This window comes from Anser brachyrhynchus (genome assembly GCF_964034855.1).
Source record: "Anser brachyrhynchus genome assembly, chromosome: 4".
NCBI classification, from domain to species: domain Eukaryota; kingdom Metazoa; phylum Chordata; class Aves; order Anseriformes; family Anatidae; genus Anser; species Anser brachyrhynchus.
Window position 1 is genome coordinate 66,625,103 of NC_137698.1, and position 26,415 is coordinate 66,651,517.

The 26,415-nt window shown below is 36.3% G+C and overlaps 1 protein-coding gene across 9 annotated transcripts; it reads right to left on the reverse strand.

Moving 5' to 3' along the window:
- Positions 1-26,329, reverse strand: LOC308193882 (uncharacterized protein; the record flags this gene model as incomplete). Of its 9 annotated transcripts, XR_013950020.1 has the most annotated exons (5): positions 4,867-5,602; positions 5,823-5,996; positions 7,156-12,876; positions 20,939-21,040; positions 26,209-26,329. XR_013950020.1 is itself a non-coding variant. In XM_080588984.1 (3 exons), 3 exons carry the CDS (start codon positions 26,326-26,328, stop codon positions 115-117), a joined length of 228 nt encoding a protein of 75 aa, XP_080445110.1. In that variant the 3' UTR covers positions 1-114. The 9 variants fall into 9 exon arrangements, 5 of the variants coding, with proteins under 5 accessions (XP_080445110.1, XP_080445106.1, XP_080445107.1 ...); XR_013950021.1 differs by lacking the exon at positions 5,823-5,996 and having other exon boundaries at positions 12,789-12,876; positions 26,209-26,328; XR_013950022.1 differs by having other exon boundaries at positions 4,867-5,996; positions 12,789-12,876; positions 26,209-26,328.
- Positions 26,330-26,415: the final 86 nt, after the last annotated feature.

Here is a 26,415-nt window from a genome sequence, read left to right on the forward strand (position 1 = left end):
GAGAGCTCTGGGGTGACTAGGCTACAACATGGCAATAGAAATTTGATGATGGGATACTTCAGTCCAGCAGGCAAAAGCATAATGCTATTGATGGCCAAACTGAATGGCCAAAATCTAAATCTGAAACAGAATGTACATTTTTAATGAGAAAGGCAATTAACAGTCAGGACTACATATTAAAGCCAAAAAGGAACATTCATTGCAGGGCAGTATTAAGCAACATCTAAACAAATCTCTTTCCAAAGGGAGGTATTTCTAACAGGAGCTGGAGGAATTCTTGTAGTCAGAATAACCCTGGAAATTTCTCTTCTATATTGAAAACGCTGCTTTTAATTTTAAAATTAATGACTTGAATATCCTGGCTGGCATTAATTACTTCATATAGTTTATTTGTTCCATTTTCCAAGACACTATCAAGTATAAATGTTTGATATATACACTCTAAAAAAGTCAATACATTTATTAGTTGCTGCGTTCCAAGTCTGGATTAATGAAACAATAATAAGCAGCCCCTTATGCTTTAGCTACACTGTAACTCTTTTTTTATAGAAATAGGATTTCTGGCCCTTAGTTCTGGCCCTGATCAGGAAATTGAAGCTCGTCAATAATATATGTGTAGCCTTTTATCTGTGTTGTGTCTTGTGCAGGGATGCAGGATTGTCTTCTGAAAAAAAGGAAGGATGTTCTGTATAGGATTTGCTTATAATGGGCTGATGCATAGGGTTGTACCATGCAAGCTAATTTTCTTATGTGTGAAATCATTTTTGCTTGACAATTTTTGCTTTTTTGCTTTTATTTGCTTACAAATAAAAGAGGTGAAATTTATGACCTAGCTTACACTTTGTTTCTCAATATTTGTCACTAATAGAAGTGTTTGAGCTTTTTAAATGTACATAAATTGGGCTTCATTTGAAAGTAAGGGTATGTGATCATCTTGCCTGCACAAGTCAAAAAGATTAGCTTCTTGTCACACATAGATATAATGTTCTGTCCCTTTCAGTTGGAAAGCACTTTCACTTTACAAACTCTAGAGAATTCTTTTAAGAGCATGTGGTTTGGTATATCCACTAATGTCTAGAAATCAGTATTGGATTCATGCTGAGGGACCCATTGCACTGTTTGTGCGGCACAGATGTACTGCAGAGATTCCGCCCCTAAAGCACTAATGTTCCTAGTAAGCATGCAGTATCCAAGATGACTGGCATATAAAGTAAAGATTTAAAATCTGACCTTTTTGTTTGTTTGTTTGTTTGTTTTTGTTTTCTGGTGTTGTATCAGTGGAGCTATGTTAGCCTCAGTTGGGAGCTTGACTTACTTCAAGAAAAAAACTGGGTCCTACAAGACGTGCCCAAATCCACCCAGGAATTCTATGGGTTGGCCAGAAATTAATCCAGATATATCCTGGTAACTGTAGTGCCCCTGACAGCGTGGGAGGCTTCTGAAAAATACACATGGAGTACACAGTTGTGAACTGCAGAAGTCTAAAAGGAAAACAGACATTTTGCCCAGTCAGTGTCTGACATATCATTACTGTTTGTTTGTGTATTGTGTTACCAGCTTTCTAAGTCTGCCCTTAGTCATTAGTAAAGCAGATTGAAATACCAAATACAAAAAGTGCTATGTGAGAAAAGTACAAGAAAATACTAGGTTCTGTGTAGAATCCCTCAAAATGAATGCAAATTCCTCATTTAGGTTAGTGGGAATAGAATGGGGGCTTAAAAGTAACACTTTAAAAATTCATTAAAAAACTCTTGCTGACTTTATAGCTATGGAGTTTAGAATTAGAGGCATTTTGACTTTCTTGCACTTACACCAAAGTAACTATATTAAGTAGAAAGCAAAATGAAATTTCAAGGACAGGCCATAATTGAAAAGTTAATCCATTTTTAATATTGATACACTCATCTTAAAGAGCTTTAAGCTTGTGGCTTAGCAGAAGGATATCAGAATCCATGCCCTAAATTTGCCCTACCTTTTTAATAGTAAGAAGAATGCCTTGCAAACAGTGGTGGCCCTCCTACTCAGTCAAAACTGAAAGTATGAGAAGTTTTTAAAACTTTGGCTCTGAATAATAGTAATGCTTTGAGTTCTTACATTCTCTCATAAAAAGCATTCCAGACCACTTCCGATACTGATTTACATACAGGGGAACAAATTATCTGCTGCTGTAAATGTAGAATGATTGCATTGATTTATTAGATTCTTTTACTGTTCTAGAAATCAGAAATACACATTGAAGGACAGAATTTTGTTTTATGCAGTATGTTTTTTGTCCATTGAAATGCAGCCATCTGCAGGCAAATATTTAATAGTGCATAGCACCACTTCAGCAATTATGTATAATATATGGCCATATTTAAAACTTCTCACTGCTCAGCTCTGATTATTATTAATGTTACTATTGTTTATGAGAGGAAAGGAAAAATAAATTACTCTTAGGGGGATCCTTAAGCAGACTGACTGTCATTATGCACCCTAAAGGATTTTTGTGTGATGTGTTGTATGGGAATGATTTTTCTATGAAAGATGGATTTAAGACATCCTTTTCAGAGAGCCTGGGAGATTCAGAGTAGCTGAAACAGAATAATTTTTATTCCTGTAAGTTATTACAAGCACTGCAAAACTTGCCTTAGATTTTCATTTAAAATAATAATGGCTTCCTATTCATCAAAAAAAAAAAAAAGTAAAATACTGCTGAACCAAAAGGGAGACTGATGCTGGTGTCTGCAGATCATATCGCCGAATCTTAGTGGGGTGGAGACACCGTTCAGTCTGGCCAAAGGCAAAAACTGCCTGCAGCTGCCTACAGCCTCCTGTGAGTGGAACAAATTATTTCCACAACACATATTTTGTCAGAATCAAATCTTTTACAAATGGTAGAAACCCTGATATGACAAGGTGCAGTGTTTCTTCTTAGCGATGTTCTTCACTCTCTCTCACCCTATTAATTGGTTCTGTCATAGGTGAATATTGGTAGCAAACTCCAGAAATAGCATGTGCTTCTGTTAGGGAATATTTCCATGCACTCTTATCAATAGCAGGCAAAGGAATCAGACTGCAATTAAGAGCTGAAATATGTTATTTTCCAAATTTAATTTTGACAATCATAATTTACATTTCTACATTGCACTGAGTAGATTGTACACTATTCCTTTCTTTTGTGTGTGGACATATGTCTGACTGGATATGCATGCACTTTTAATATTTTTTTGCACCTGTTTTTGAGAAGCTTCTTTTTCTATAATAGGGGGAGAAGAGTCTTCTGGGAATATACACCCTAAAATTAAGATTTATTATAGGCTTCATGTACAGCTGACTTGGTTAAAGGCTGCCTTGCTGTGTAGTCACATATCAAATTGATAATGACAATATAAATAGATGAAGTTAATGACTGTACTGTGGAATAGGGGAATAAAGCATTTGGCCCATGTTGAATCAAAGGGGAAAACTGAAGATTTACAATACATTAAGCCACATTTGGTAAAAGATAGGGCTACTGAAATAAGCACGAGAGGTTTGGGTGGCAATTGATTTCTAGTGCTACCTGTATAGCTCTCTTCAACACATATGTTGAGATGATTAGCTCTAATAAAGAGAGACTGGGGATTAGAGTAACAGCCACAATACTTAGGAAGAATTCTCTGTGGACGTGTCTGTGAGTCACTCATGCTTGCTGTAGTACATAGTGCACTGCGAGCTGTTGAGAGCTTTTCTGGAAAAAGGCTGCTAAGCATGGACATTAAAAACATTACATTTTGGTGGCTTTTTTCTCTTCATGATTCACATTCTTTCTTTTGAAGGATGAGTAGCTTAATGGTCACCTCAACTTTCTAAAGACATCATTGTAATATTGTATATATTGATAATACTGTGTATGTTTGGCAACCCTGAGTTGCAACATTCCTTTAACACAAACTTTAGGTACAAAGGAAAAAAGTGAAGAAAGTCTGTCTTATTAATAATATAATTCATATTAGAATTTCATCATATTGAAGATTTTAGTGCTTTTAAAGCAGTTTATGTGGTTAGAAAAGTAGATGTACTTTTCTTGTATCTGTGTATTCAGAATTGTAGGCTGTCAGGACATAATACAAGGTTATGTGTCGTTTCAAAGGACAGCAGCCACTTGGAAATCTTTGTTAAGAAATACCACAGCTTCTGTTACTCTTTCTTATAGAATAGAAAAATGTTGCTGTCATAAAGTTCATTTTCATGAGGAAAGAAACGGTGTTAGAGAAATGAATAGATCAGCTGACAAATTCATTCCTTTTTCTCTATTAAAAGAGGAGACGATCCATAAATTTGTTTATCTTTGCAAGCTAGGATGCAATTGAGGATAGGAAATCTGCAAGGTCTGCTGTTTCTCACTTGAAAGAAGCTCTCTATAAAGACAGAGTAGGACTTTGAATCTTGAATGTGGTCTTTTCTTTAGAGGTAGAAATTGGATAGGATCAGCTGCTATCCAAAGGAGAAGATACTGGAATCAGTGAGTTATATGCTGTGGAAGATGAACTAGACACTTCATTGCTCATCCCAGTGATGCACTAGCATGATATTTGTCAATGAAGACACTGCAATTGGTTTTGTATTATCATCATATTCTAGAAGCTCAGAGACAAAATAACTGAAGTTTTTCCTAACAGTCTGTAAATTGCTTAGTACTGCAGAATTCGTATGCTCACGTACTTAATAAAAGCATACTTAATCTCTGTTAAGTGACAGGGTAATATGCAACAGAGGAAAATAAAACAAAAATACTTACCAATTTTAAAAATTAATTGTATCAGTGTCAGATATAATTAAACTTACCATAAGAACAAATATTTTTAATTAATTGCCCTTATAATTCAGCTTTCCTTTTACCACTTTAAAGACAATTTCACCATTTAATAAAACAGAATACAATAAGAAGACATTTTTGACAGGGTTAATGACATTAGCTCTGTCCTTACTACATTTGTCCTTTGGAAAGGCTAGAAAATCAATTAATCTCTTAAAGTACAGTGCCCAGAGTTCAGTCACAACTTGAGTAGTTAAGATTGCATAAACATAAACTTCTGTCCAAATAACACAGGATGTTTTTCAATTTTCTTATGTCCTCAGGCATGTTTTAGTGAGCTTTATCTATAGCACTTTATAGCACTTTTTTTCACTCCTCTTTTCTTTAGATGGCTTCGGAACAAATGTCTTCCAGAACTCAGATATTTGACAACTATCCCAGTGTTTCATTGTTGTGTGTACTTCAACATGTTCCATTAGCGGCACAGCCATAATCGAGAAAAGTAAGACTGATCAAAAGGTATGTATTTGGTATGACAAAATACGAACAGATACATTGTATGCAACTGAATAATGCATGCTGGCATAGATTGTGACTGTCATTTTATAGTGGAGGGGAGAATCACATTGCAAATAAAGAATAGGACACAATGTGGATGCATGTCAAACAAAATCTAATTAAACTGTGTAATTGCAGTCCTAGTTAAAGAGCAACAGTATGAAAATGTTGCGGTGAGGATTTCCCATAAGATGATATTATACACTTAACAGTTTGAAAAAGGTCCAGTCAACTGTTGTCTAGCCATGGTAATACAGCAGGAACCTGATAATAGAAAGGGTATAGAAATTAGGTTATAAGAAGATACAAAGAACATGTAATTGAGGAAAGGGTGGTCAATGACAGGTGACTGAACTGCTGAGACCTCTCAGCTACCACTCTTTGTAAGCTGGTTAATTCACAGCCTGATGGGATAATGGCTATGCAGCTTCCTGAAAGGCAGCTTGGTTAATCTCTGTATGGGCAGCTGAGGGCTGGCACTAACCACGTTACTTCCTCACATGGGCTTTCCCTCTGTGGCTCTTCTTTGGTTGTGTTTCATGATTTACATCAAAAAGAGAGGGCTGCTGAGATGACAAATCTATGCTGCAGGTATTGTATACAAATTTATTCGCTTTCTGTACAGTCTTGCCAATTTCCCAAAGGCCATCTAAGGAGACTGCAGGGAAGAAAACAAACAAACAAAAAACAGACCACTGTTTGTCAATAACCCAGACTTTAGTGTACAAAATTGTTTTAATCTGATAATGCCAGGTAAATCTGGCAAAGGACTCAGAAGGTGCTCAAAATTTCCTTAGCTTTTTTTTTTGAGACATCTGTGCAACTGCATTTGGAATTCAGACTGCCTATTTCCTACAGAAGCCCTTCCTGCTCAAATGGAATGAATCAAGCACAATGTATATAAAATGCTTTGTGGTGTAGATGTGAGACAGCGTAATAAAGTATTACCCTGCTTCAGAAAGGAAACGGTAGCTAACCTACAGGGAAAATAAAATTAAACCTCCAAAGGAATTGTCAGCTCCTTGCATCCCTATCAGAGGGTATGATGTAACTTGCCCTCTTGGAGTATGCTATAATATGAGTCATTCAAGTGGTTTGGGCCTTTAGTTGAAAAAATCTTGGCATATTCTAAAGACTTTGAGAATGGCCCAGAGGAAGAGGAAGTGAATTAAAAATTTAAAGCCTAGAAAATTTTGTGAACTTCTAATTGCATTTTAATGAAATCATCTTTTTAGTCTTGACAGCTAACTTTAAAAAATAAATAAAAAATCCATGCACCATTCTCTGCCCCTTTTTAATCCACCAAAGAAGTTCAGGGTGGGATTAAGATAACTAAAGGGAATCTAAGTTAAGAATTAAATCCATTCTTTCTTTTTTCTTGTGTCCTGAGAGTTTTTTTAAGATTTGTTTCCATGCTGCTACTGGAAACTTTATCTTAAAACCAGAAAATGTCACCCTGAACATACGTAAACAGCAGATTTCTTACTCTTTGAAGTAGTAAGGAAATACTCTATTAATGCAATAATTCATATATGTATGTCAACAAAATAATAATAAAAAAAAAGACAAATGGATTACAGGTTATTAAATAGCTAACTGTGAATATATTGTCAACCTTTGTGTTAGCTGCGCTGCATTTTGAGTAAGCAAAGCATTATGTTCATCAGATACCCATCTTTGGCTTTTACTAAGAAACAAGATGGTATCTGATCGGTGCTCTCAGCTGTGTCAAGCAAAAAAACAAACAAATAAACAAACAAAAAACAACAGTAGGATTAAAAGAGACAGCAAGTAATAAGGGAGTATTCTAACTATACCTTTTTTAAGTGGTATTTAAATGGTATATTGCAAGAGAGAAATGGAATTAAATGCATGCCAAAATACTGACACTTATCAAACCTTCTTTAAAAGAAGTGCAATTCAAAAAAATAATACTTTTTGTGGTAAAATGAGAAACAATTTACATTTGAAGAATAAAGGAATGTTGATAAAAATCTCAGAGCTGGATCTGAGAACTATCTTTTTCTCCAAGGCATTCTTCGTATGGCTGGGATGTCCCTTATAAAGGTTTTTATCACCTTCTTGTAAAAACAACAACAACAAACTCTGATGATGGTTTCACAGATGGTCTGTATCAGTGTTCTTGTAAAGTTTTAATTAACATCTAATCTAAACCTCCTTTGCTGCAAGTTCTTTCTAACAGTTCTATCTACTTTGAGTTCTAAAAGCATTCTCTTTGCAGAAGATTTTGCATATTTTGAAATATCTTCTTTTATAGAGCTGGAAGACTGTTTTTCTACCTTTTCTCTGAATTCCTCCTAGGTTTTTGACCACTCACTGTTCGTCTCTAGACTTTGTCCATGTGATTCATATCTTTATCATAGTATGGACTTGGCTTTTGAAGCGTGGCAGCTGTGGCCTTACAGTCCTGAGTAGTGGTAGGATTACCTTGTTTGCCTTACATGCCAAGATGGCCTTTATCTGAAATAGAATGACATTCTTGATTTATCAGTTTTTAATCTAGTGTAATCCCCAATATACCGCTACCTTGCTGGTTATTCTTCATCCTGTGTTTCTTACTCGATCCATCCTGTTATTGACCTATCCTAGATCACTGATTAGCTGGGGAAAATGTAATATTCTCTACTTGTTCCTATTACTTTTCATCTGGGAGGCGAGGATGTTTTGTTTGTTTGTTTGTTTGTTTTTGTTTTGCAGTCTATTAAAATCATTTTAATGGTAACATCAGTGAAGAACCATAGCAGATTTTCTTGTGAGAAGTCATTTTGTTTAATCTTTCCTGGATGAATTTCAACAAAAGAGAATTGGATCCTGCATTAGGATAGGAGTAGTAGAGGATTGGTTTTGAATCTCTTCCAGTCCTGTGTTTTTGTAATCATATAGTGGTATTTTTTTTAATAGATCCCTTTGCAGTTAACAAACTCAGCGGGAGACTGAGGACAGTCCTCAGTAACGAACTGTGTGAACTGTTATAGTTTGTTTTAAGCCATGTTGATAAATTCTAATTCCATTGAGGAAGATACATTATCTCTTTCAATGAAAAATGCACCTGAATTTTGGATTTAATACCAGAATATAACAGTATCTTCTGATTATTGTATTGGGAAAACAAACAAACAAACAGGGAACTGCAGATTCTGTTTTGTTGAAAATGTGCTAGCATTCCTTTTCTTTTATGAAAGTCAGAATGCTACTATTCATTTGTTCAACAGGAGGAGTATTTCTAGGAAATAAATCTCAGAATAAAGCATATATACCCGTGACTGATGCAAGTGCATTAAAACTGAATGTTAGCAGTGGAGAGGAATAGATGGCACATGTTAAAAGCCTGATAGCTGATATTACCTTGATGGGTTTTTGTAAGTATTTGCTTAAATATGCATGGACCTAAGATAAAGGATATTAAGAATAAAAAGTGCTCCAATATTAGGAGAGAGCACAATTATACTTGCCTTTGCAACCTGCTTCTGTCCTCTTATGTATATTTGCTGTGGATTTTGCCTTTATTTGCATCCTAATTTATTTTTATCTGTACTTTTAATCTTATTCAGCTTTTTGTGAAAGAATCACTGTTCTGTATAGTTGTTTGGTTTTTGTTGGGGGGAAGGGAGGAGGAAGGTACAAAAAAGTCACTTCTATAATGAATTTAAAGTTTGTGTTCTTACTATAAATGACTTAAATGGGAACAGAAGTAGCAGTAATTGCGTGACCAAAAATATTAGGTTAGTTTTTAGATGGGTTCTTGTTGGTGTTTAATGTCTTGGAAATTTTGTAATGTTTCATAATACCTGGAGTGTTTGTGTGTCCACAAACTTGGATGGCCTTTCCTCCAGCTATAATTCTTTGTCTAACAAACAATATTACCTCTCTCTAAATCTTTGCCTTATTTAATGATTGGTAAGATACTTCATAAAGGCAATTAACTAGTTCTTGCAGATAGAGAAGCAGGTATCGAAAATGACAAATGTGAGACCTGGGGCAAGGCAGCAGTTCAGTGGGACAATTAGGACTAGAACTCACATTTCTCCAATTCTAATATGAGGTACAGTTAATATGGTTCACTGAGCTCATTGCTCCATCATGGTTATGGGGAGTATGGTTTTCCTGCATCCTGTTCTTTATTGTGGTAGAACAATGTGAAAAATTAATCTCTGTTTATATTTCTCAGCTTTAATTCTGCACCATACATTCAAGTAACTGTCAGGGTTTCTTTTGTCCTTGAGGAAGCATTATATTCGTGATTTTTATGTCTTACAATGACTCACCTTCTGTTCTTAGCTGATTCTGACCCTGGTTAAAGTATGTTTGTTTTCATTTTAGAAGTGTTACATGCAGCTCTTGACAGGTAGAAGACAGCCATGGTAGTCTCATTAGGAAGAAAGAGACACTACTACAGAACAAAGCTTCTCAGACTGAAAATCTCTGGTTAGATCAAGTAACTTCTTTAAATGTTGACATGGGAACTCCAGAGAGAAAAAGGAGATGAATGGTGTACCTCTAGAAACAAAGTCCTTTATAACAGAGCTATGAGAGCTAGAAGTTAAACATGGCTTGTCTTACATTCTCTGACAGTGTTCAAGGTTGGAAGGTAAGAGGACAAAGGGCTTCTGTGTATGCATGTCTGCGATGTGTCCCTGCAATTGCAGTGACAGTTACTGAACATATATGCACCTGCATGAAATGCGTTTGCAGAGTCCCATTGCATTAAAAAATCCATCATATCTGTGGAATTAGGATTTGCCCAAAAGTCTTAAAAGCATTTCTTGGGTAGTTGTTTCTGTTCCACGCAGTCATTTCTCTGTAAACCTTGGTGGCAGTTTTCCCCTTTCAGCAAATAGTGGGTTTGAATTACTTGTTATTTAGTGCATACGAGCTTCTAGCATTGCTAAATGCTTTTGGCCTTCACTACTGTTTGCTGGTTTTTTTTTTTTGGTTTGGTTTGGTTTGGTTTTCCCTATATAAACAGAGGAATGAAACAATTACTTGTTTTGTTGAACGCATAACTGGCGATGGTTTTTTGTTGTCTTTTTTTGTTTGTGTTTTTTTTTGTTTGTAGTTCTACTAATGACAAAGGAAGAGCCCCTTATGGAAAAGCAGCACGTTACAGAACTCTGATAACATTTAAGTGTTGTTTTTGTTTGTTTGTTTGTTTGTTTGTTTTCTTTATCCAGGCTAAAAAACCCTAACTTTGCAATGCATTTCATGTATTTATCCTGTAGATCATATCTGTCATGTGCATGAAGTAGCTGGCATTTAGAGCCCATTGCTTTCAGTAATTCACCAGATAAATTCAGTAACTGAAAACAAGGGAGATGTGAGACTGGGGCTCTTTTTAAATGTTTTGAAGAGGTTTACCAAAATGTACCTGCTTTTCAGTGACATACCGTTAAGCTTAACTAGCTGGTCTCTTTCTAGCTTTGTGTAAGTAGTTAATGTTTTTCTGTTGTTGTTTTTGTTTGTTAGTTTTTGTTCACACAGTCACATATCAGAACTGTGTATGCTACACTTTGTTTCCTGTTAAAAGAGGGTTGGTGGTGTTATTTGCTTTAAATTATAAAATTTACAATACTTACACTGTAAACACATTCTCTTCCCTTATTAAAAAGGTCAGATAGTACAAGTGAGCCCCTAAGTCTTTCTCTAGATGTGTGTTCCTCTTCCAAGACAATACGAAAATCTCTCACGACCCTAGAGAAATTTCCATAAGTGATTTAGGTATACATCTGTGATGTGTAATGATACACCTCAGGGAAATTTATTTATATATATTCACATGCAGTCATCAATGCTGCATTTTTAATGGTTTAAAAAAAGCAGTACTCCAAGAGACCAATTATGATCATTATACTGAATTGCTCTGCTACCAATAAATATAGTTGTTTCATGTGTTTAGCATTACGTTTTTTATATTTATATTGTAGTTTATTATACTGTATGAATATAAAGTAATTGAGAGTTTCAGTCATTTGTAGTCAAAAAGGCATGCCCTGAAAGCCTTTCTTTTTCGTTGTTTTTTTTTTTTTTTTTTGCATATTTGCACTGTAGTTGCTGATTTTAGTGAAGAATCTCATTATGCATTAATAACATAAGGATGTGCAGAGATGACTTTAAGTCTTTAAAACAAGTTTGATGTTTTTAGGACAGCTGCCTGATTCAGCACTGAAATTTGGGAGTCCGTTCTGGCATCATTTTTTTTCTTTCCCTTGCAGTTATCAAGATGTAAATTATAGGGTATGTTTGCTTCCAGAATCTGTAAAGGAAGCCACATTTTCAAATCTGTATTTTACATGTGTGGGGTTTTTTTGTTTTTTTTTTTTTTTAAATGCGGTTGCATTTTACATGTTCAGTTTGAAATAATCAAACTGCCCATTTCTCCAACCAGTTGAGGTCCCTCCGGATGGCAGCACAACAATGTGGTGTATCAGCCACTCCTCCCAGTTTTGTACTGTCTGCACACTTACCAAGTGTGCAGCCTGTCCCATCATCCAGGTCATTCGTGATGGGGTTAAACAGTCCCGGAGGCAGTATCAGCCTCTGGGGTGCAACTCCAGTGACTGGCCACCAGCTGGACTTCATGCTGCTGATCACAACCCTCTGAGCCTGGTAGTTCAGGCAGTTTTTAGTCCATCTCACTGTCCAATTACCTAGTCTGTACTTTTTCAGCTTTCCTGTGAGGGTGTTGTTGGTGGACAGTGTCATAAGGCCGTCCACTAAGCTGGTCACCTCATCATAGAAGGCTATCAGGTTGGTTAAGCATGATTGCCCCCTCATGGGGAAAGGAAATGAAAGATGAATTCTAACACAATTAAAATAATTATTGAAGCAGAGTCTGGAAATAATGAGCTCTCATTATAAAATCTCAAACAAACAGCTAGTCCTCTTTTGTAACACTTGAGTTTTTAAGCTTTGCTTATTATTACCACAATTTGTTTTAATGCTGACATTTTTATAAATATGTCTAGGTACACTGACTTGATTCATTTAAAACATACAGATTTATTTCTGTTTGGTGTTAAAAGAGGCTATGGTGTTGTAATACTGATTCATCTCCATCGCTGCTGGATACATACAAAACCTTCAGTGTTGGTCTTTATCTCTTCAAAGCCAGAAAATTGTAACTTACGAGTAGAAATGTAACAATGAAATGATTAAAGCAGGGATTTTTAAAAATGACATGCCTAAAGAGAATTAAAATGGTAATGGATGCCTTCTCTAGACTCCAGGCTGCCTAAGTGAATATAAGTGTATTTGCAGGGTTTCTTTACAACTTTGGAGTGTGAACTTTCAAACCTGCTGTGTAACTATTCAGATGCTGAATCTGTCTGGGAATGGTATGATTAGAAGGCTTTGGGGCATGCATAGTGAAAACTATGCAAAAGGCAAATTATTCCTTATAAAACAGAATAAATGTAATCATGAGTCTTCTTACCTGTAGAGAAAAATTCATAAGTCTGAAGATGCACTGAATGGTGCTTTAATTGTATATGCTAGAAATAGATTGACTGAACATAGCCTTCCTATTTGGGAGGGAAAGAAAACAAGCAATTAGAGGATGGATAATAATGGTGAGGGCTATGAATTAAAGAGTATCTGCAGTCCAGACCTAGGGAATCTGGTGAACTCAATAGGCTTTTTCTGCACCTTCAGTGGCAATTTGAAGCCTTGAAATCCTGTGCCAGAAGAGTAACATTCATACAAGTATCTCTAGCCTAGAGAATTTAAAAACATAAATAAAAAAAAAAAAACTTATTTTTTGTGTTTTGCCTTTGAGGCACGTTTAAATGAGCTTTCTGAGGACTGAAAGAGACATTCGCTGGAAAATGTTATTCAGGGAAACATATTTTTCAAGAAGAACTAAATTCATTCATTTGTTAGGATTTAGAGTAGAATTTGTGGCATGGCAGCAGGTGTAAAGAACACCTTGTGGCTGCAGAATTATTCTGCCGATGCTTTGCTTCACAGATTTCTTCCACAGTCCTTGCAGAAAACTGGTACACAAAATGGGACTGTTGTATAACATTCTTCAGTTATGTAAACCTCAGTTCTAGCATAGGTGGTCTTGGCTAAATGTAATGGCATACTGATAATATTTAATGGCATACTGATGCTGATGCCCATATAGTTATCTTTCAGATAGGTGCAGCAAAAGTGTTAAGTACACTTTCGGTTCTTAAAAGGCAAGGAGTTGGAACTTGGTGAATTAAAGAGAAGCTTGGAAATGGAATATGAAGGGCAAGAAAGTTTAGAAAAGGCAACTGGATTTTTAAAGGCAAGATCTGTACAATATATACATGTTAGGTATTTATTCCTTATAAAATACATATATGAAGAATATTTTTTTTGTTTATTTTTTGTTTGCTTGTTTGTTTTTTACAGTAGAGCAATATAAATAGCATATGGATGAATAGCCAAGAGTAGCTTGCATAATATGATAATAATATTTGCTTCTTCCCTTCTCTCTCTACCCTGCTAATCGATTTGTTTTTTCCCTGCTGCATGCAAGGTTCACATTTGGGTTTTATTGGTGGATGTTTTGGGCACTAGTGACAGTAAATGATGGCACTTCCTTTCAACATCTTGCCATGCATTTTCACAGGTTTGTTTGCTTTTTTTTTTTTCCCAGAATATAAAAAAGAAATCATTTATCTTGTGCCAAATTCTTAAATTAGGGTAAATCAATGTGGCATTTGAAATTATCTACAGTGCTTCGTTTTGTTAGTGAAGGATGTTTCCTTGTTTCCTTATGTCTGTCACTCAGCAATAAATTCTCTGGAGTTTGCAGAGCCTAAAACTTAAAAGACAGTTTTGAAAGCAGTTGAATAACCACTCCATTTGTTCTTCCTGACCTTGCATGACAAGACCGCTTGCTCACTTTTGATGAGCATTAGATTTTAAAATTCACTTATTCCAACTCAGATTTGACGTGAACAGATTAACCACTAAATCAGCAGTAGTTACTTGCTTGAAAGAAGTCTTTTTTTTTTTTTTTTAATCTGTTTGTTCATCCTTCATCTGCTTTGATTCTGTGAATTCTACCCATACAGAGCAAGGGGGTGATTGCAGTAGCTTGGTACTTCCACAACAGAACTATAAAACTTCCTATAAAAGGGAGTAGATTTCAGCTGCCTTCAGGAATGGAAGCAAACATCATCCTACCTTCCTGGCCTGATGCTCCAACCACAGGGCTGTAGGGCAGCTGAGCTACGTGGAGCTACCTCTGATTTCGGTAGGAGTAGCCCATCCTTCACTGAGCTCCACCTCCACAAGACAGGACCAACAAAGTATTTCCTCTGCTCCCATACAACAAAAGTAGAACTACAATGATTTATTTAACTTGCAGATCAGTCTTTGCTGTTCTTAACGGTGTATACTTGCTATTGCTAGTCTTACTGCCTTGGTTTTCATGTTGATCTTGATTCAGTGTTTATTGATCTAAGTAATTTCAAAAGCTGAAAAAATGAAGTTGATTTTCATCTGCCTTCCACTAACATTATCCAGAATTCATTGTTCCTCTGAAGAAGTTACCCACTTATTGGCACAACACTTTGAATAGAAACAAACAAAGATTCCTAGTGTATTTGCTGGACTGTTTGCTTTCAAGTTTGAACTACTGAGAAAGAATCAAATTAGGGCTCAACAATGAAAGCATTATTAATATTCTTGTATTGTCATCTATCTCCTCGAGTGAAGCAGCTTTTATGCAGTTTTAGAAATCGACATTTTGAGTTGGGAACAGATTTTATGTCTCTCAAGTTACTTTTAAAATCTTTTTTAAAAGTCTAAAAATTCAAACATTATTCTTGTGCACTCCCTGTTTCATTTGCAAATACTGAATGACGGTAAGTCATTTTTCTGTGATAGACCTTCTCTGGTATTGTTACTAAAATGATAGCTGTATATCATATTTAAGATTACAAAAGCTTTTAAGACCTTTTAAGACTTCTGAGAGCCTTTCTGTGAATTAATGCTAGCCTGTTCAGAACAAGCAGAAAAGAATCTTGAGGTCATTAAAAAGACTTCCCCTATCCAACATAAGCTTATGTCTGTTAAAATGTATCAGATATCTTCTCTCAGGCTCATTGTTTTTTCCAAATGTAATTGTTCAGGACTGCGAGTGATCTCAGTCACGTGTCTGTCAAGGTAATTTCTTTTCCCTGATTTCATAATTGGACCAAGATGCAGTCTATAGTGAATCAGCCATGATTCACCACACCAAGTCTACTTTTTTTTTTCTTCTTCTGGAACAATTAAATTGGCCATCAGTTATCAAATGTTCTCCTTACCGTAGAGCATTGTTAATTAGAATTAAAAAAAATAATAATGCAAGAAGCTGTATTTATTCTGAAACAATAAAACAGACATCTTTCTTATCAGTTGTCTGTCCATCTTTCTTTCTAAAACAGTCTGCCTTGCTCCCTGCAAATTAATCCTGAAGGCTTCTCTTTCTCAATTTCTCATCCCACCAGATATTGTTTGATCTGTAACAACATACATCGATCAATTACCATTTTTGAAAAAATTAAGTATTTTATAAAAAATTCTTAGCACTTTTGTATGGTTGTAGCCTTTTAATCAGCTACAAATGGTTATGGCTGTTTCTAATATTACTCAGTGCTTTCCAACTCCCAACTGTTAAAACAGTTATTTCAGCCTGCAGGCTGGAATACGTCTGCCCTTTATTTCTTCATCATATTAGTTTACAAGACTCCTGGTCTGAAAGTATTGCTGAATCCTTGTTTTCTTCATACAACCCTAACTTAAATCAGGTCAACACATTAATACTGGGAAGACTTAACACCTTGACAAGGCCAAGACATGTAGCATCCATATACATCAGTATCCATAGCCGTATGTCATACTAACTTCCTTTATGTACATTAAAATGAACACAGCAGAGGTGCACTGCCATCCTGAATACGCCGTCTCTCAGGTCACAGAATTTTTGCAGATGTATGTCACTATTTATCTTCCTCACAAAGTCTTGCAATATTTTGTTGCTTATTTTTAAGCAGAACACATAGAAAACTAGCAGATAGATGAAAAAAGAAATTTGCCATTTTAAGTCCTGTCTAAGCCTTATTTAAGTTTTATTTAACAGAGACATTCAAGCTAATTCTAGGAATAATTCAGGAATATAGTTGCATGGAGAGTTCATGAAACTCAGAGTCTAAATGCATGGATCAAAACATGAAGTAAGATTCATCTTTGAAATACCAATCTACATGGGAAAAAGGCAGTCCAAGTCATACATCCGTACTAGCCATCTGGGCAAAGAGTAATTAGAATGACTTCAAGCGTATAGCAGAATAAATATGACCTTACAATACCGTGAGAAAAAAAAGTATTTATTGTGTATGCTGTGCCAAACCACAGAATTTACAAGTATCTGACTCAGCAATAATGGTTAGAGCATTTACTGCATACTGAAGAGCCCAAAATACTCATAAACCAAATACTGATGGCTGAAGTACTGAGTATAAAGAAGAAAAAAAATATACAGAATTGTAATAACATGTCTTAAAAAAAAATACATGTGGTTAATCAACTCTCTTTTATCCAGATATAGTTCATCTGCATTGCAGATTAATTGTGCCAAAAATACAAAGCAAATTTGCATCAGAAAGCATATAAAATTTCAGACACAAATTGCATCAGTGTACTACTACTGATACTGGAGTCTTCTTGGATCCAGAAGTGACAGAGAGACATACTTCCACCACTGTGTTTGAGTGTGTTGGAAGTAGGAAGGGTGAGGTGAAGGGTGACATTATACATAAAGCAGAAAGTATCATTAGGAAATAATTGAAAGAGAGACTTTTGCAGAGAATTAGGATGAGTGGGGCAAGAAATATGCACCAGAAGTTACTGAATTAAAGTATGAGGAACATCAGTGCATCTCCATGTAATTTTTGCTACTGACACTCCACCACTTGTGAAACTCAGCTAAGGCTGCCTACTGCTTTTTGGGCACCATTCCTGGGGACAGTAGTAGGAAAAATCCCTTATTTACATTAGAAAAGGCAGCTGAATAGTGTGAAAGAAGAATAAAACGTCAAGTATGGGTATACTATTTGAATATGTCCTCTGTGACTTCTAAATGCAAAATATTAACTTAAAATTTCTACATAATGGATGTACATATGAGTACGGGAAAGCACGGTCTATAGAGTGCAGTTGCACTGCCCTTGTTTATTTATTTTTTTTAACACTGTGAAAAGAAATTTAGAGTTCTTCATCTTTTCCTTCTGTTGCAGTACATCACATATAATTATGTCGCTTTGGTGGAGAACAATTTTGTAACAAAAATTTTGTCCTGTTGTATCTTTAACAGGGAATGGGAGCCGCTGTTTATGACCTGTGCTCCCTGATGGCTCTGGCATCCTGAGCGTTAAATTGACCCTGTTCCAAAATTTGGCTGAACATGTATTTTCTACTTTTATTCTTAATTGTTTTGCATTGTAATGGTATTTACAGAAAAGGGAAAAAATATTCATTAAGTAAGCAAAATAAAAACATTAATGCAGCAACCCACATTGGACAGAATTAGGTCTATGATAATAAATGTCCGACGTCATCAGGTTGGGGACATTTTTGATTTATTATCACTAAGCTCCACTTCAGTGAATTACATCATTATTAGGCCCTCCTAGTGAAGTCCATTTATACATAGTTGAGAATATACCTTAGATATCCTGCAAAGTATTTAGCTCTGTTGCTGTATAGGATGGTTTGAATTTGTAGTGAGCTTCTTCGGCTTGAATTTTCCTGTACTCGAATGATTCCTTCCATTGAAGCAGAATGTGCCTTGCTATTACTAGACCTTTCAAGAATATATATGGCAGTAAAGTTTTTATTTCTGCACACAACATTCCCTACTCAAACATGTTTTACACTCATTTTTTCAAAATGAACTGAAAAAGAAAGCAAAACCTAACTCACGTTCTCTTTCAAGAATAAGTTTTGCAGGCTTTTTGTCTTAGCTATTCATGTTCAAAAGGCTTTCGTCCAAAAAGCTATTAGAAACACACTAAAAGTGGTATTAAATGACACATTAAATATATTTTTCCAAGTTTATGAGTATTTCATGATATACTTGGTCATATAAAACTAGCAATTATTTTTCATAAGCTGTTGCATCAAAAACAGTAACTTGCAACCACCTTACATTTTCTCTAAACTGAACCAAATGCAATATCCTATTTCAACCAATGCTATAAATTACTTTTTCTTGCAGCAGCTTTTTCTTTATTCCAAGTGTAAGCATTTTGGAGAAAAGAAAAATGAAAATGGGCAATTTATGCAATCAGACAAGTTGCAATAGGTTAAAAATCAGAACACACAAGAAAGGATTCTGACCAGATCTATTTTTTTAAGTTACTATGAAATGGTTCAGAAATACTTATGAAATTTTATGCATGTACACCTTTATGTGAGGGAGCAGGAAAAATTTACGTTACTTACATAGGATTCGTGGAAAATGTGAACTGATGGTTATAGTGCTGGAACATAGAGTTCTGCTGAGTGAAAATGTACAAAAGAACTGCATGCAAAGTATGCAAGATGACCTAAGTTCTTAAAAATACAGTAGGTTGCATTGTAATAGCAGAAATAGGCATTTGTTCTAAACAGTTTCCTCTGTACGAGAAAGTTTGTAATATTTGTCTCCATCTCCTTCCGTAGAACTTTCTACTTGCCTGGATAGATGCTGTCCTGTTCATTCCTTGTGAAGCCCTCTTTGGGCACTTACACCTTCTCACACATTATTATAGGGAACTCCATAAAATAACTGAGCACATGGCATGCCTCTGCATGATAACATACCGAAGAGTTGAGACAACTATTGTGAAACTAGTTTTAGATACCACAGCTGTCATGTTTTTCCTCAGAAATACTCTCTTTTTCTTCCTGATATATATATATTTTTTTCCTCTCACTGGCCAAGAACTTTTTGCATGCTGTCAGACCAGTGCCTTTAACTGAGCTGCAACACATTTGGAAACCCTGAATTTGTGGAACACGTACTGCTGGTCTAAGCAGGTGCACAGATCTGCAGGTGAAGTACATTTGTATAAAGATTGCTGACTACTTGCAGAGCATCTGAAAAGTGAGTGCACAGCAAGTAATATGTTCTCCTCTAGAAATATACGATAGGAATATAGCAGGTGTACAGCACTTACACAAATGGAACTAGATTAAAAATCTAAAATGTACAATTATATTGTAGATACAGGTGTGGATTTGATCAGTCTAAATTTGAGCTAAAATTGTGAGAGCGCTGAGAGGTTTAAAGTTGTACTAGTAAATTAGCATTTCATGCTGTCTGCTGCCTGGGGTTTCATTGAAAGGCAAGTATAAACAATTTTAGTTTGTCAGGAACCAAGTTGCTACTGCTTGTATTTATATTGAAATAGATTGTAAAAATCTAATAATGGATATTGCCCAGCACAAGGCACTCTGTTGTCACTTACAAATGACTTTTCCTAAGTGCCTGTAGAATCACAGGATCACAGAATGGTTTGGGTTGGAAGGGACCTTAAAGCCCATCCAGGTCCAACCCCCTGCCACGGGCACGGACACCAACCAGACCGGGTTGCTCAAAGCCACATCCAGCCTGGCCTTGAACAGTGCCAGGGATGGGGCATCCACAGCTTGTCTTTATTATAAATCACATTTTTCCCTCTAATTACTACAGAAAATACATTTCTGCCAGCCAAGATTCAGCAAATGCTTTAAAGAATGAAGTGTTATTGCCACCTGGTGGGAGCCGTGTGTGTATCAACTTAATTAACAGAGGATTGTGAAGATGTTGAACAACTCAAACCGACTAACACCGCCCGGAGGGAATCCACTAACTACATTTTGCACCATGATAATAATTTGCTGATTGCATTTGCTATGACAAAACAGAAAAAATTGTACAAAATTAGTGAGCTGCAACCTGTCCTTCCACTCCTTTTGAAGCCAGGTGAAGTCACTGTTAAAGTTACCAAATCCCACTATTTTAATGTTAATCAATAGGATTGGAATACTGAAATGTATAAATCAAATCTGAACAAGCACGGTGAGGTCTGTAGCAGAAAAGTTGTATCTAAAAGGTTTGGGGGAGATAAGAACTGAATGGACAAAGAACACGTGTTTTACTCTGCATTTCAAATTGACCGAAGCCTTTCTCTTGATTTTATATAATTGACAAGGAATAATGTGAAAATTTGCAGATGTTATCAATCGGAACTTCTCTATTTAATATTTAATTTGCTTATATCATTAACTCACATCACAATTCACTTTATTTTCACGTTTCTGACAATGTGTTTTTAGGCAGGAAGTAGTGAGATTTGGAAAGAGAACTATTCACATAGATATGATTTCAAAATTTAGTGACTAATATGACTCTGTGGGGGCTTCCTGACTAAAACCCTGAAAGCCACAATATGACAGAATTTGATCTGACAGGTATAGGACTAACAGCATATATTCCTGTCAGAAATGTAACTTGCAATATGACAGTTTTGCACAATTTTGAAAACTTAATTAAATGCTACACAATTTCTGTTACAGAACCCTTTACATTAAACTTACCTGCAATTGAGACATAGCAATGCAGTTTTTCAGATAGCAATGTATACATCGTCTTTTCTGGATGGAGAACAAAATGTTTGCTGCTGGGTAGCGGATGGAATCCTGGAAAGGACAGAAGGTAGTTTATAGAAACATTTTTGTAGTATCCTTTGTAAATTACTAACACTTTGCATTTCAAGCCATGTGAACTGGCTTGACAAAGAAACGGTAATTTATAATTGTCCAAAGTGAGCCAGAGATGATTTCCTCCTGAATTGTGGGAAGGTGCTTACAGCATGAATTCTTAATATCCAGGGACTGAATTGACTATTTCCCTAGCTAAATTCCCTACAACTGTTAAATTCCACATTTAACACTGCCAAGCATCAGAACTTTTCCACGATAACTTACTTCCTATAATGATCTGCTCTATTTCTCCTTTTCTCCTGCAGTTTTATAGAAACCAGACAGAAAAATCTTTGGTTTAGAGCAAATTATTCTACAAATAAAAAGGGGGAAATGGTTACTTGGATACTTAGGTGTACTGGGGTAAAAAAATAAAAATATGTATGATATTGAGGTTAACTCAGTAAATTGGGGTCAGGAGTTGGAAAATCTGTAAATTTTAGAGCAATCCTTGTAAAAATTCTTGCATCACTACTTTCTGATTTGTATCTCAGATACAAAGTCTAATACAAGGCTGTTTTTCTAAAATTAAGAGTAATCTCATGCATTTGGGAATGCTGGAAATTACCTGAATCATATATAGTTGGGCTTGTTGGTGGTTTTTTTGTTGTTTGTTTGTTTTTGTCTGTTTGTTTTCTTTTGTTTTGTTTTTGATCCATAAAGAAAAATCTAAACAAAACTACACAGCAATCAAGAAAGATTTTTAAATTCTTTATTTATTTATTATGGCTGAAGAAGTGTTTTTGTTTTTATGGTTTTCTGTTCATGCTTTGTGTGCTTGTTTAATCCATAAAACAGGCTGTTACACAGTCAAACAGATGGCATGCATATGTGTCTCCTCAAACAGGTAACGGTATCAATGCTTATAATGTTCTACATGCACTGCACTGCATCTGAACTGTGCTTGTGCCTGAAATCAATTCATAGCAGCATCCAAATTGTTTCATTCATTTACACTAGAGGTCACTGTAAGCAAAAGATTATGCTCAACTGGTGAAGGAAAGAACATTAATATATCAATTTACTGAACAAAATTTGTGGCATACTTTGTAATTTGAAAGCTTGATGCAAACTCATCAATGTTAAATATGTTGTTTGAGACATGTAGTACCCACGGTCCTTCTTGGTACAACCTCATTTATTTACAAGCTATTTACAAACTAGAGCGAGAAGTTACCTCTACCAACAAATTCTGTGTTTGAAGACATCAAATTGTAATGTTAGAACAAATTTCATCTCCGGTAACACCAACTTGATTTGAGATATAGTGCCAGACTCTGTTAGCACTTGCTGTTTTTTCCAGGTATAAAGATTTGAACTAATATTCCTCTACTCTAGGAGAACTGCTCTGTTTTCCCTAGACTGCAGCAGAACAAATACAACTTTGATCCAGGTACAGCTTCAGACTTTAGAGCCAAGTCTCATTTAGGTTTAGACTAGCAATGAACCGGTAGCTCTCTCATAGCAAAAAGAACGAGCAAGAACATTAAAGAAGTGAAAGAGGAGCACATCCTCCTTCACCTGCTCGGCTGGGAATGCATCCAACTGTGGCATTACGTCAGAGAAGCTGCTATGTCAGACGTTCACAGCCTTAATTATCACCTGTGTGGTTACTGTGCCTGTACAGTACAGCACAACTGGCTATGGCATCTGTGCACATTTTTATAACCTTTTCCTTTTCCACCGTGTATGTCCATGATTAGAAAACAACTGAGATATAAATACAAAACTGATCATCTGATGCCACGTAAGTGACCTATAGCACTGATATTCATGAAAAGGAGAATGCTGACCCTCTGCTCCCAGCTGAGAGAGCTTAAGGGAGAATTAGTGTTGCTGATTACTACTTGCCTGCTGCCACAGAGAGTACTTGGCATAAGGACAGTGGAATAAAGAGAAGTTAAGAGAGCAGTGGAAAGATGCTCGCATTACCCTATGTAATGCACATGAAAACAGGTGCTTATGCAAAAGCCCATTCACCCCTGAGGTAAGAGTGGTATTTAACATGCAGATCTGACAAGATTCATCGTCAGTCTTCACAGATTTGCTTCCTCATTTGCTATTTTTACCTGCTTTTTGAGCCCACCTTTCGATATTTTTCTTTCCATTTCCTCCCACCCTTGCTTTTTATTAATTCTCCCTCCCAAATGTCCACCCCAAAGGGCACCAACACCCTAGTTACTGACATCACATTGTTCGTTTTCTAGATTCTACATCTGTCGTCTCAGTGTGCTTAAAGCATTGAGCTCAGATTTCTGGCAGAAAACGCCTGCTGCTTTAGATTTACACCCCCCCAAAAAAGCCTGTTTTCAGGCTGGTCCTTAGTCTAACGAAACAATAGTGCCCCAGCTGCTCATGAGGTATGCTGGAGCTTTTATTGCACTAATTTTATGCTGATGTAATTCCTCCATCTATTAAATTATGCTGTTAAAATGGGTGTAACAGAGTAAACAACAAAACCTATTATTTTGAAATAGCAGCTGTTCATTTAATTGGAAAGGTGGGGCAAAAAAAAAAAAAGGATATTTAAGACAGTTTTTGGTACAGTTTATTTAGCATCAATTAAATATTTTTATTTCCATAATGTACTTCCTTTCATAATATATAACTACTGAAGATGCACATGGCATTTTTCTCTGGATTTTACAACTCTCCTTACTCTTTACAACAACAGCACTGCTGACAATGTTTTTTGTTAGGATTTACATATTCTGGAAACATCCAGCCTAATTACATCAAATCTGTTTCTGACTGTACCATAGAATAAAGAAATGGACTCCTATTCAGAGCTATTATGACAAACAGAGTTGAAGGCTATTCATTGGAATGATTCATGCAGGTCTATTTTCTTGGATTATCACTGCTTTCTCTCATCATTTTAGGAACTATTTGATTAAAGATTTTTCTCTGGACTGTTGAGAAACTGCTTGTATGCCAACAATGCTACAAATGTGATTTCACTTCAGCAGTATGAAAGGTAAATTAGTTTGAATTGACTGATTTAATAACAAAATGTTGTATGTAACATTGCTTACCATGATCTCTTCTCTTTACCGTTACAAATTAAGTTTTCCAAGAGACAGACTTTTTTTTTAAACGTTTCAATAGTACACTCATACCTAAATGCTGGAATACAAATTTCGCAACAGAATGTAAAAATGTCAAGTTTGTATCACATTCCAGAGTCACTGCAGTTTAACACAGGCTACATATGAGCTGCTTAGATCACGAGATGTCCCTGTTCATGTGTGTTTCTAGAACTCCTTGATGTTTGTACGGAAAAGCCGTTAATTTCAGCCTATATCTCAGTACCACACCTAAGACATTCAGGCAGTCACTCAGATCTTATCCTATCTTGAATAAACAATGTTTACAGAAATCAGCTAAAGCCAGTACCACTTTGTAAATTTACAAAATATTTGTAAAAGGATTACTGGTTCTCTAATACAAAAAGCAACTGGTTGAACTTCAAACTTTTTTGTTTTTGTTAGGATTTTCTTTTATTCATAGCACAAAACTGAAATTGAAAAGGTGTTGCAATGAGTTTTTACAGTACTTCCATGGTTTGTCTCTTTAGCTGAAACAAATGGCAACTGTAATTACGCCAAATGCAAATTAACATTTGTGATACAGTGAGAGCCAAAGTGAAGTTAGTGAAGTTGGTACTGGTTGCTGCCACCATGTTTCACCTTGGTTTACTCTCCGTCAAGTTATGTGTATTTATATACCCGCGTACATAAAGTATGTGACAATCCAGTCACTGTAGAGGTTTAGGTGTCATTTTCTAAACTCAGGAGCTGATTAAGTTCAGCAATTGCACTAATATACATATCCACTGTACGATCACTCATAAACAACCACAGAATGTACTTTATATATAGAGCTTCACTGTTAAACCAGTTAGTATTCAGTGGAGACAGTTTTAACCTTGAACTGAGCTCCTCGGGAATGGCTTATGCCATGTGTGACTGTGCCTTGTGTTGGAAAGGAGCGGACATAAGCAGCAGAGGGAGGCTTTATTTTACACTTCCCTGTTAGTTACTTTTCCAGCTACCGCCCTCATTTCCACCTGTTCCCGAAGCAAGTTACATCCGTTAAGCACACCCACTAAATATCAAATCAATTGTATAAAATAATATCTTAAAGCAAATGTGAATAGCAGGGGGAGCAGATTGCAGCAGTAAAAGTTGTCGTATCAGAGCTAAGTCGTACTGTCAGAACAAAGAAACAACTGAACTGATAACACAACGCAGGCGTTTTAGGTTCCTGGTTATATTAGATTCAGACTGCAAAAGCATCTTCTTAAAAGTGACTGCTTTCTTTTTCAAAGTTTTATTTTAAGTAACTGGAAGCCAAACTTCACGCTCATTGATGTTTATTTGGGGTAAAAGGTATGATTTTGTTACAGGTTCCAAGGTATGGACATAGTGAAGAAAGAAGGTGCTGGGGACTACGTTTTTGTTTGGGGACTAAAAAAATAAATAAAAAAAAAATGCAGCGACATCAACTAGTATTTGCTGTTTTAAAAATGAGACATATCACAGCACCCCATGATATGCTGCAAACTTGGAACTTATGAAAACTCACTTAGTGACTAAATTACTCGTATAAATTACTCCAAAGTTGAAATTTCATCTCCTATTTCGAGTTTGTGAGGCTTTTTTTTTTAAAAAGGTGTTCACAGTACTGTGTAGAGACTGATTTATTTTAGGTATCTCAAAAAGTAAAGTAGTATTTGTAAAAAGAAATGAGTTTACTACCAGTACAATGCCAACACTTTCAGATACATTCCCATTTCACTACCAGCCCAGCAGCTTTCAGTGTACGTGACAGAAATACAAGCACATTTAGTAGCAACTTTTAAGTTCATTTCTTAATTTCATAGTTATTTTTTTCTTCTTTCCTTCTCTTTGCTCCTTTAGTTCTCTACAAGTACAGCCCAGGGGAAGCAGGTTCAGCCTGCCCCAACTGGCAGCACCAACCCCCGGCCGCCTCCTTGTTCACTAACCCCGAGGTATTTCAGCAAGAACCGGCCCAAATCCTCACTTCTGTCCCCCAAAAGCACAACTAAAGGGCCTATCTCGAGAAAAAGGCTTCATCCGCACCTCGGACGCCTCAAGGGGGAGCCGTGAGGCGCGGCCCAACGACGCTCGGTCCCCGCCGCCCTCAGCGCCCCGCGCTGCCATTTTGGAGGTGCGGGAGCCCTCCCCGGCCGCCTCCCTCATGGCTACCAGCCCTCAGCAGGCAGCCCCCTCCTCAGCACGGGCAACCCCCGCTGCCAGCGCCCCCTTCCCGGCCTCTCCTCCTCCTGG